General features: G+C 34.5%; 1 protein-coding gene and 1 long non-coding RNA gene across 4 annotated transcripts; both read right to left on the bottom strand.

The window, feature by feature from the left end:
• Positions 1-676: 676 nt before the first annotated feature.
• Positions 677-1,607, bottom strand: LOC133818662 (uncharacterized). 3 transcript variants are annotated; one of them, XM_062251679.1, is made up of 3 exons: positions 1,366-1,607; positions 1,150-1,228; positions 677-928 (listed from the first exon to the last, which is right to left on the bottom strand). In XM_062251679.1, exons 1-3 carry the CDS (start codon positions 1,570-1,572, stop codon positions 888-890), a joined length of 327 nt encoding a protein of 108 aa, XP_062107663.1. In that variant the 5' UTR covers positions 1,573-1,607; the 3' UTR covers positions 677-887. The 3 variants fall into 3 exon arrangements, with proteins under 3 accessions (XP_062107663.1, XP_062107662.1, XP_062107664.1); XM_062251678.1 differs by having other exon boundaries at positions 678-928; positions 1,141-1,228; XM_062251680.1 differs by having other exon boundaries at positions 680-928; positions 1,145-1,228.
• Positions 1,608-1,839: 232 nt separating this feature from the next.
• Positions 1,840-6,958, bottom strand: LOC133818664 (uncharacterized). Its single transcript, XR_009886013.1, has 5 exons — positions 6,149-6,958; positions 4,865-4,959; positions 4,095-4,147; positions 3,882-4,001; positions 1,840-2,230 (listed from the first exon to the last, which is right to left on the bottom strand). It is a non-coding gene; the product is annotated as an uncharacterized LOC133818664 (long non-coding RNA).
• Between the last annotated feature and the right edge of the window lie 5,060 nt (positions 6,959-12,018).

The raw sequence follows: 12,018 nt of genomic DNA, 5'->3' as shown, positions 1-12,018 counted from the left end.
CTAGCATCATCAAATGAACTTGATTTTCAAATAAAAAAAAGTAAAAACATTTAACATTGTATTAACAATCCACAAATTAGTTTAAAACATTCAACATTGTCATCAACAAAAAAATGTTCTTTAAGTATTCAAGTAGTCTTAAATATTCAACATATTGAAAAGTTACTACTTTCAGCACAAAATATTCTTCTGCTGCCTAACACAAAGCCTTCAAAATTAAGTATCATTTTTTATTTCGCTTATCACATCTGCAAAATAAATAAAAAAATATTTTATTGTTATTATCTAGCATCACAAAGTACTTCAAGAAAAATGTTATGGAAATTATTTCCAATAAAGGACACCACATACAAAAGACAATCACAAATGCAAAGCCAATGACAATCAAAAATGCGAATACAAAAGCAATGGAAATTCCCTTTGATTTCTCTTTTCCAGAAAAAGAAAAATTTCTATAAAACTTTATAATGTATTTCCAAACTAAAAAAAGTCAAGGACCCAATTTAATTGAACACAGAAATCAAATCCCTTTTATAAAGAATAAACTAAGCAACATTGATGATATAATTGTTTCACAAGTACTATTTTTCTCTACCGTATGCACACAAAGCTTGATTAATTAATAGTAAGAAATCAATTATATAGAAAGCTCAATCAATGATATATACATACAATGAGTTTTCTAAATATTGAATGTCCAGCTCTGTACCTGCAGCTTCTGCTTGTTTTGATAGGGTGCTGAAAGAGGTTGGATTTGGGCACCCTGGCTTAGATAATATTGCAGCAGTGACTAATTTAAAGAGACTGAGAATTGAACTATCTCCACCATCTTGAGAATGTAATACTTGCCCATCAGCACTGGGAAGTAAACCAAGCCAAGGGGCTGTTTACATGAAGTGCCAGGTATCTACTTCTCTCTGTTCAGCATCTGAGATAGCAACAATAAGATTCAAGTGGCCAGAAACACTTATTTCAACTTTAACTAACCAATTAGATGATATACATCATGATTCAGGCATCTCCAGTTCATTTTGAAGACTTCAGTAAAATTATAGCAAAAGCAAGGACACCGACAACCTTAATTTTATAAACAAACTCTAAAGAAAAGTCTTCAAGTTCAAGTATAAAGACATCATGTACCTGCCACACCTCCATAAAAAGGAAGCAATCCAATGGACTTTGGCAATGATTCTTGCAATCCAGTGATCATTGGTTCAAGTGTTGTTAGCTGAAGCAAGGAGGAAGAGATCATTATGCTAAATAAAAGATATCAAGAGCTACGTTAGATTTAAATAAATATTTTAATATAATGCCATGTAACCATAACATCACCAAACTAAAGTTCAACACCACAGAAAGAAATACCTGCTGCCGCCGTGAAGTTGAGAACTGTACCAGCCAGCCCCGCGCCCAGCCACCATCCCTGCTGAGCCCCTCCCTGTACATCATTAAAACATGAACTTGTTCCACTTTATGAGCTTCCAATGCTTCGAGTTTGCTCCTTTCAAGATCACTTTGAATTTTTGTGATACTCTTAGATTTTGTTTCAATAGCTCCCAATATGTCTTCCATATGCTTTTGCGCATCTTCAAAAGCTGCACGAGCAGCTCCCTGGTGGTATAAATTATAAGGCAAATGGTTATCTATTAGAGTGTCAATATAAATATAGATAGTGCATGCTATATACAGAACAATTGATACAAAAAAAAAACAGTGGTACAAAGCCATATCCAACAACAGTATAATATATATTTATATATAAATGAATACAGTACAAACAAAAAACATATGTATTTCAACAAATATATATATTTCTTAATATGAAACTGAAAACTCAAAACCATAGATGAGATTTTGAGAGACGCACAGAGAAGAAGAACATGACAGCTGATAGGGCACTTGTTCTTGCTTATGGTTGGCAACAAAGAAAAATAGAGAGATTAAGAAAGTTGTATATGGTTCCAATCCAAGCATTTAAAAATTAACATAAAGAAATATAGGCAGAATACTGCTAGTAATATCATCAAAAATGACAAATGATACTACTTCAAGGGTAAAAAAAAAAACATAACATTCAAAAAATGCACCTCTGTTTCATTGGCTAGCGAGCATTGTAAACTAAAATCCATTGTGTCGCTGGAACACCTAGATGAACCTTCTTCCTTGGTTGCCCATCATCATCTTCCTCAATATTCAATCTACCCTGTTTTTGTCCAACTTGGCTAATAATCTAACAATTATTACATTGAAATAAGAGCATAAATAAGGTCTAATTAATAAGCATGTGTTAAAGTAATTAACAAATACAAACTAATCACTGAGAAGTGTACACTTTTGTATTGAATTGAATGAATACAAAATACAAGTGCCACCAATATATACATGCCACAAAGAAGAATCAAGAAAATTAAGATACAGTTCTATACTTAAATAAACTATTTGTTTCAACTAATTTAGGCATATAAGGTCCAGTACTAAGCTCAAAATTACTCTCAATAACTTAACTAAACTAACTGATTTAACTAAATTATATATATATAAGGTCTAGTGCTAAGATTAAAGTATGTGCTATACTTACTAATGGTGACTTTGTACTGTACAGGCATTACAGTCTCAGACCCCAAATGAAACTCTAAAAACACCAAGCCAGAGTATAAACAGTCAACTAGAAAAAATTGAAGAAAGACATTTTCCCAAGTTAACAGTTAGAAAAAGAATATTATTACATACCAGCCAGTTATCCATGAAGCAAATGGTGACCACACACTTTATCTACCTCATACTAGCCAGCAAGCCAGATATCTTTCTCTTTCTCTTCAAAATTGTATTTCTGCCTCATAGAAACCTTCCACACACTTCACAGATTAGATTGATCAACACTCTTTAATCCCAATGACCCCAAATGACCATTCTCAACATGGGAAAATTCATTTCTTATCTTCTCCTAAAAAAAAAAGCTCAAAAATTGTTATTGTTAAATACAAAGTTTGTAATAAAGATCAGATCAGGCTACAAAAACAGTGCCAGTCCTTGAGGTTTTGGTAGGAGTAGAGTCCTTATTGGTCTATGATTAATTGAGGGATCTGCTACTCATTTTTTAGCTCTTTTGTTTTGCTTCATCAAACTCAATTTGCTCTTGTTTTTCTTTCTTTTTTTTTTCTTTTTGCTTAAGCAAAACATGCATGAGAGTTAATAACCATATATATATTACCTTTATTAGTTATATTCAAAGGTATCATGTAGAGTTATTAATGACCGAATATTACTTCTGTATTCCACAAATACTCTACATGGCTATCTATCTAAATGGAATTTTAACAAATTTGACCATATATTATAAACAAGGTAGCAGACAAAGGTGAAAGAAAAAAAATTGAATAAACTTAAACAGTACACAAATAGCAAACATTCAAAATCAGATTTAGAGCATTGATCTCTTTCATATTTATAGAATACCAATAAAGCAATAACAAATGACATGATAACACCAGTTATTACACATATCAAGAAAAATGCTCTGTATGTGCATGTTAAAATATTCTCATCCAATTCACACAAACCATGTCTTATGGTCGATTCTAAAATATATTCACAAGAACAATGCATCTGTTCTGTTCAAAATTTCCCTGTATGCTTAAAAATATCTATATTGTACGTGTCTTCAAAATCAGTATTTTCTTTAAGTTCTATTCGGTTTCAAATGAATTTTAATGTTATGCCATGAATGTTGGCTAACCCTCAATGGCAATTGTTACTTTGTTAGAATAAAAACTTGTCAATTTCTTTATAGACCATATACTTCTTGGATTTGCAAGGTCAAAATATTACTCAGCTAAAATATTACATTAATAGATGAATGAAGTAAGGGTAGAGACTCTTACCATAAAATGCTCTCCACTTGCAAATGTAAAAGCCAATTAAAATCATCCCACAAGTTAATCCAATCAGAATAGCTATAATTATCACTGCTCTCTTCACCTTAAGATCAGCTCTTTCTTTTCCTAAATAAATTTTTGGAGCAAGAAAAGAAAATATTAATGAATTAAAATAGAAGGAAAGGAATTTGAACTTGATAAGGAACTAAAATTTTCAACCTGTAATCTGTGCCAGTTGTTTTTCAAGAATGACCTCTCTCTTGTGTCCAACACTGCAGTCAGTAAAGAAAAAAAAATAATCAGTGGAAATAGATTAATCACAACAATCGGGGAATAGAAAACGCATAATATAAAGGTGAATACAGCAAGGTCAATCTCTATTAAATATCTTCGATTGTATATTTAGGAAGGCACCACTAATCAGTAAATAACTAACTTCATGAGCTCTAACACCAATGAAATTGTATACATTTAAGTTCTTTGCAATAAGACCCGAAAAACTCTGCAAAAATGTCATTGGCGTTCCTGGGGCAGAATCTAAACACATTTGGACCATCCCCAGTTTGAAAGAAAGTAGCACCACCACCAGGGAATCCCCCTGCTGCATCAAGGGGTGGCACTTGTCCTTTGAGACCTTCTTCAGCATATTGATCCTATATGGCTCTCTTCTGAGGATCACCTAAAACCTACAACAAAAACCACAGAAAGAATCATATCAACAAAACAAGAAAACTCATAAGAAAGCATAAGATACTGAGACAAACATATACCAAGTGTTAGCAACTGTTCTTGAACATAGCTTTTTAACATATGGATACTTATTCAAACCCTTATTTACTTCTGGCCTAATGATTGAGATCACATCTATACAAAATAAAAAATACTAACTATATGCTCAAACCAAGAAACAAGTAAAATAGAAAATTATTCAACTGTTAATTCTTAATATTCAAACATCTTATTCTAATTTCAAGAAGATTCATACTAACCAGGACATATTGGAAGCACTGAAATTGACATTCCAACAAATGCCAAGGCAATAGTCCGCCCAGCCAGCCCTTCAAGACCATCTGTTAAATTAACTCTGTTTCCCATAAAAACAAGACAAAATGAGGTCAACCAGTACCCATTTTATTTAGGGAACAAAACAAGCTATCAAAGGAGACAGAGATGAAAATTGTGATACTTATCCTACCATAATTCTTGGAGTGAAAATATGTTGAAACTTTCGGTTTTAGTATTTAAAACTAATAGCTGAAGTATTTTAGTATTTAACCAAGCTAGTTTTTATTAATTTCTAGTTCCAACTATTAACCCAAAAGATTATATACACATGTAAATATATGTAGAATATATTAAGCAAAAGTTGTAAATATGAGCAGAAAAAAATTCTGAGACATATATGTCTTTAGCAAGACAGAACATAGTGTTTCCTGAGTAGAATATGTGTGCATATGTGTGCATATACACATATACAGACATATGTATTTTTATCTCCCTTTTCTTATTTAATTAAATAAAATCTGATTTAATGTCAACTATTGCTTATTTTTTTCAAATATTTTCAACATGAGTTTTTAAAAATAAAAACACCAATATTATTACAAGAATGTATAGAGAGGCTTTGGAAGGGTTTTCTCATTGTATTTTATGGGGGTTCTAAGTGAAGTAAGATTGCTTGTTTTTTTTTTCCTGGGATTGATTTTTAAGTGTCTTCAAACTCAATATTTCCACAATTTCTTATTTAGATAACTATTAATAAACATGACTTTTATATATTATTTATGTCTTAATAATACAATTCTTGTTAACTAAAGTTTAGATGAGCTACATGTACCACAAGAATAAGACTAAAAAAATAAGACCACAAAAACAAATCAATAAATAACAAGAACAAATAATGAGAAGTAAGAAAGATACATGGATAATGGATTTAGAATATCATCCCTATACATGCCATCCCTTGTAAACCACTACCGGTGATGTAAAGGATTTTTTTCAATAAGATACTAATAAGGATTTCACCTTGTACTAATACACCCCATGATGATATATATAAGATGGTAAGTAAGTATGTCAAGGCACTACAAGAATCCAGAGAAGAACGAACTTTAAATCACCAAAATGGAAAATTGTTACACATCACAAGCACATTCAACATGAAATATTTCCAATTGTAAAATGGGAAAAAAAAGTAGAGCAACTAAGGAAAGTTGAGTAGAAAGAAGGGAAAAAATACACACACACACAGAGTAGGGCAGAGATATTCTTACAATAGGATGTACCAGCAGCTCGCCAAAGTTGTAGATATTATCCCCAAGCAGTGCTGAAAGTGATAAACCAAATGCCAAGTCCTAAAAAATTGTACAAAAAAAATCAAAATACTGAAACTAACAGTCAAAACAGCTGGAAAAGTTTAATGCATGCTGTTGGTCAAACAAATTTCTCTAAAGAGGCTCCAATTTAGAGAATACATTTTTAAAAAATCTGAATTTATTCTTTTGCCAGCTGGCCATAAATTAACCTTGTATGATTGTATCACAAGATTCACAATACAAGAAGACCACATAAGTTTATTCTTTTGCCAGCTGGCCATAAATTAACCTTTTAAACTATTTTAATTTCCTATCGGTCACTAACTCCAACGTGATATATTAGTGTTAGTTAATTTTTAGAAACTTAATACTTTGTTACTTTTCAAAATATGTCTTATTGTTTTGATAACATTCGTAGCCTCATTACTTTAGTAATTTATTATTTTAATTTTACTTATATTTTAGTAACTTTGATATTTTCGAAAAGGTAACTTATTATTTCAGTTACTCTTTAGTAACTTACTGTATCCACTACTTTTCGAAACCAAATATGTAATAGATAAATATTAACTTATCCACCTGACTGGATATGTAAGCAGAAAAGAAAAACAAACAAACAGAGTGATATGTCCAAAAGTAAAAAAATAAAAACACATTTTCATTACTTCAAAAGCGTTATTGTACAGTTTGGTAAAAGATATATACTATAGAAAACATGAAGAAGAAGAAACTATATAGACCATCCTAGTTTCTACACAAAACAATAACATAAAGAAAGATTATAACATAAAAACACAGTGAACTCAACAAAACCTTTAAAACTTCCTCATCTCATTTCAGAGGAATATGATTAATTCCTGAGACTATTGCAAAGCATTTGAAATAGAATAAAAAAAGGCCAAGAAGCCTGTTCCCTTAAGAATACCTTAACTAGTCAATAGCTCAAAATCCAACAACAGCAAGAACCCAATTACAGCTGCCTTCCCATTTATAATCTCATTCTTCCCTATGAAACCAAATCTTCCTGAGCTCTCATCAACCACCATCCTTACTTATCAAGCACGCCAGAATTGATGATTATAGTAGCCTATATAGACTATATATAAATCTTATCAAATATGTAACAGTTAAAACTTCGAGCATTTTTTGTAATTATTTAGCATGGTAGCTTATGTATTTGATATTATATCTATAGTCTAGAAGCCATTTTACAAAATATCATCAAAACAGACCAGTTTACAAGATAATGTTACAAAAATATGTATATTCCCAAAAGATGTTGATGCTTATATGTACATTAACTTAACATAAAGTAACACTTACCAGCTTAAATGATTCTGACAGAGATTCCACTAAGGTATACGCTAAGTAAAGAAGAGCACTTTTGTAGAACTCAGCAAATTCTTGACAAAATTTATGTTATTGATAAGAAACCCAATAATAAATGGCTGGCCAGCCGAGAACCCAAATAAATATTTTCATATAACAAATAAATACAAGAGGGCATATATATTCTCATATAACAAAAACAGAGTAATAAATCAAATGAAAATTTTAAAATTTTAATGACACCAATTGATTCAGCTATTTAGGTGCACCAGTAAGTAATCTATTTTTCATAGATTTACTTATGTTTTGCGGGTTAACGTATTTCACAAAATCAAAACGAATATTATAAGCCTTAAAAACAACAATCAAAATTGAAAATATCAAGCATATATATGCTTAACATTAGAGAACTGTGAGTTGATTTGGTACCAAAAGAAAAGAAAAGACAATAATGTTCTCTACAAATTAGAAAAATCTAGCTCTTTGAAATCAATATGAATATCATACTTTTTTTAGTGTATTATATAGAAATATATTCTTATAATAGAGTAGCTCTACCTCAGATTATGTGTACAAAACAAAAACCCATAACAAAATTACTCACCTCAAAAAATCAATTGAAGAAATCACCTACACCATTGATGCCAAAGACTACCATTGAACCACCTTCGTCGCACAGCCCGAGACCCCATCGCAGCGTCACTATTGGGTGAATTAAAAGCATTATCTATCAAATAAATGAAGCAAAAAAAAAAAAAAAACTGTTGTCGAGACCATCTACAACAGTGTCGTTGCCGAGACCCTCTGCTACAGTTGTCGGAGCCAAGAGAACCTAGGAGTTGTGCATCTACGCCTGCCTTCTTCTCCATCTTCGTACGCCTGTAGCAGGAACCCAACATGTCGACGACAACACACCAATCAACAACCTAAAAGGAACACAACCTTTTGTTCAGGTAAAAATATAGTGATCAACCTGAAAGATAATAGTAAAGGTGAAGCCGAAGAAATGGGGAAAATAAATGGGTCTCAGAAATGTTGAAGGAAAGGATGGGTCTCAGAAATGTTGAAGGATACGTCCCAGAAATGTTGAGGAAATGGGTCTGTTGAAGGAGAGGAAATGTTGAAGGAGAGTTCTGAAATGTTGAAGGAATTGGGTCTCTCTCGGGTCGCAAAAATTTTCAGGTCACAAATGAAAAAAAAAATAAGTGGCACGGGATGGTGTATTATTACCGCCCTTTTTTTCGCAAAGTGGCCCCATTATAGTACTCTAGCATAACACTTTTTTATTAGTATTATATTCATGTGTTATGGAAATGGGTATTTGGTGTAGTGAGATATGCATGTGAGCCCTTTTTAGCCTATAAGGGCATATTTGTAATTTTGGCCCCTTGAGGGCATAAATGTGATTATATGTGATAAAATGTTGAGACCACATTATTTTGTAGATATATTTGCAGTAAATGGCTCGAGACGGTCCTAGTGAGCAGATTAGTGAAATAGTCATAGCGGGGTTTAATACCTGGCTCGGAGGGAGCCTAGGGGTATTTTTTGGATTTATTAGATATTGAATAAGCAATTGGTAATCAGTTGGACATGACGGGGTTAATTGGTTAATAGTAGGAACACTTGAGGAATTAGCGGGAACTTGGAGCGGAATGACCATTTTACCCTTTAGTACCCTTAGAAGTTTAATAGGCTTAAGGGGCAAAAGAGTCTTTTGTTAAGCAAAGGATATACTCAGTAAAATACTTAGGAATAACTCAAAAAGTGGTACAAACTCTCAGTACTCACTTTCCTTCCCCCTTACGATTCTCTCTACCTCTCTCTCATGCTTGAGGAGTTCTTGTGGAACTAAAGGTTAAAGCTTAAGGAAATTATGCTGGGAAGTCTTGAGAAATTGAAGCATCTATCCAGGAAGTTCAGCTGGGAACTTAGGAGAATTAAGCTCAACGAGTGAGGATTGAAGCTGGAAAGTGTAGCAGCCAATTAAGGTAAGTTCTTGTCACTGAATATGTTAGGAAGTTCTGGTTATTTGGGTGATAAAATTGTTGCTGAGTTGGGGTATAGACTTTAGTATGTTTCTGAAGATCACTTGGGGAATTGCTGGTAGTTTTGATAGAGTTTCTTTGGTATAACACGCTTAAAATTTATGGTTAGAGTCCTGGACTCGCCCTAGTGTTTATTTGGAAGTGGGGACTATAATTGGCTTGAATTTTAGAAGCTTTGGCTGGAAAGAGGTGGAGAAAACCCATAAAATTCTGGGCACAAGGGAGGGCTTCGCGACCAGCTAATGGGTGTCGCGGCCTGCATGCCCAGAATTTCTAGGATTGCTCTCTGACTCGGGGGCGCGCCACTGTGCTAGGGGGCAAGTCGCGGCCTGCCTCCCCCCGATGTTTGAAGATGGAGTCTGGCGGCGCGTTGCGACACTTAGGGTCAAGTCGCAGCTCTCCGAGGGGTTTTGCCCTAGGTTAGTTTCTAGCATTTGCAAGGCTCAGGGGCTCAAACCTAGGCGCTCGGGACAATTTCTACAACCCGGTTTAGTAGAAATTAAGGTCCCAGAGGCTATTTTTTGTTTCATAAGTATTTATTTGGATTAGAAGTTAATGATTACCCATTGGCCACTGTGTATAGGTGTATCACAAAGGCTCAGGATTGAGGATCGTGCTCGAGACCATTCCCTAACTTCCACTCAAAATTCAAGGTAAGAAAATTGCACCCTTTTGTGATGTGTTGGGACTAAGATTCTCTATATCTCAGTATATGTGTTGTATAACTGTGATGTTTCTATGCGAATATGAAATGAATAGCCTAAGAGAGCCAGGGTTGATGACTTGTGCACAGAACTCATGTCGGCCACTGTGAACTAGGGTCAGCTAGATAAACACTGGACTCGGCCTAAGCAAGCCAGAGTCAGTTGAGTAAACAGGGGGCTCGGCCTAAGGGCGCCAACCTTGAACATTTGCATATTGATAGAAATATATTGTTGAACGAACGTGTCTACTGTTATTAGTTTGACGCCTATGACTTGTTGAATTTCTAGATAAATGTCTTTTGATTGATTGGTTGTAATTACTATTTATGTATTTGATGTTATGGTTTTCTTGCTGGGCCTTGGCTCACAGGATCAACGTTCTACAGGTAAAGGCAAGGGTAAGCTGGACCAACCATGAGTTGGAGAGCTCTTGGGGCGAGGTGTACATAGTCAGCTTCTTGTCCGTCACAACCGAGGGAAAGTACAGGGACAGAGCCTAAAATTTTTATTTTGCCATTAGAATGGCCACTGGTTGTATATACTTTTGGGATCCCATGTACGAAGCAACTATTTTAATGAAAATTATTCGTTTACGATCAAAATATTTTAACCTTAACCTAATTATTGACTTTAGGATCACATTTTTACTCAAATGTCTTGATTAGCAAGTCCTGCACAATTTCAAGTACAAAGTGTAAAGGTTTTGGTTATCCACGGCATTACAACTTGGTATCAGAGCGGTCTAGGTTTAAGGGTTCCTGAAGACTGGCTGGACATGTACATTTGCCCCTACAGACAAGCTCGACTCAGGGTTGGTAATTGTATATATGTGATTATGTGCTTAAATGTTTATATAGAATATAAATGCTTTACTATATGATTAATAGGGAGCATGAGATATTGATAGGGCCTGGCCCTTGATTGTTGTGTGACTATTATGGGTGTGCTTATTAGCATTGATATTGCATGTGAATGAATATTTCAATGATTATTTGCATCTTGATTGTTTTTGGTTGTTTAAGTTTCAATGGTGGACTATGGAAAGATAGTTAACCTATCATCATTGCCTGATCGTCGAGTCGTTGATTGCAGATAAAATTTTATAGCTATGCGTCCAAGGCGATCAATACGACTAACCGACATAGGGGTTGAGGCTAGAGATGATGATCAGGGCCAGAATCCTCTGCCAGTCCGTGAGAACTGGCAGCAGATACTTGTAGACATGCAAGCTAGGTTACAGAGTCAAGAGAACTAGATACCTCTCTTGAGACAACAGGCTCCATCAGGGATTGCTACACCTATTGTGTCACCTACTATGGTACAAGTTACTTAGACACCTGAGGTTGGGAATAGGTGGGAGCCACTTTATGAGCGGTACAGGAGACAGCATCCTTCGACCTTTGAGGGAGGACCAGATCCACTGAAGGTCGAACAGTGGATGAGTATGATTACTTCTATCCTGTATTCTATGAGGGTGGATTGTAATGATAAGGTGGCTTGTGCCAAAGATTTGTTCAGCCAGAAAAACTATAACGTTGACGTTAGGGCAGCGAAGGTAAATGAGTTTGTGGGATTGGTGCAGGGCAACGTGACAGTTATAGAGTATGCCCTGAAGTTTGACAGGCTTGCGAAGTTTGCACCAGATCTAGTGCCTACTGATGCAGCGAGACAGGATAGGTTTATTGGAAGGCTTAATGCTATGATAGCCCGAGATGTGAGAATTACATCAGTACCTGGGGGAACGAAT

This window comes from Humulus lupulus, chromosome 2, assembly GCF_963169125.1.
Source record: "Humulus lupulus chromosome 2, drHumLupu1.1, whole genome shotgun sequence".
In the NCBI taxonomy this organism is placed as follows: Eukaryota; Viridiplantae; Streptophyta; class Magnoliopsida; order Rosales; family Cannabaceae; genus Humulus; species Humulus lupulus.
Note: the sequence above shows the minus strand (reverse complement) of the source record. Positions and strands in the feature narration are given on the sequence as shown.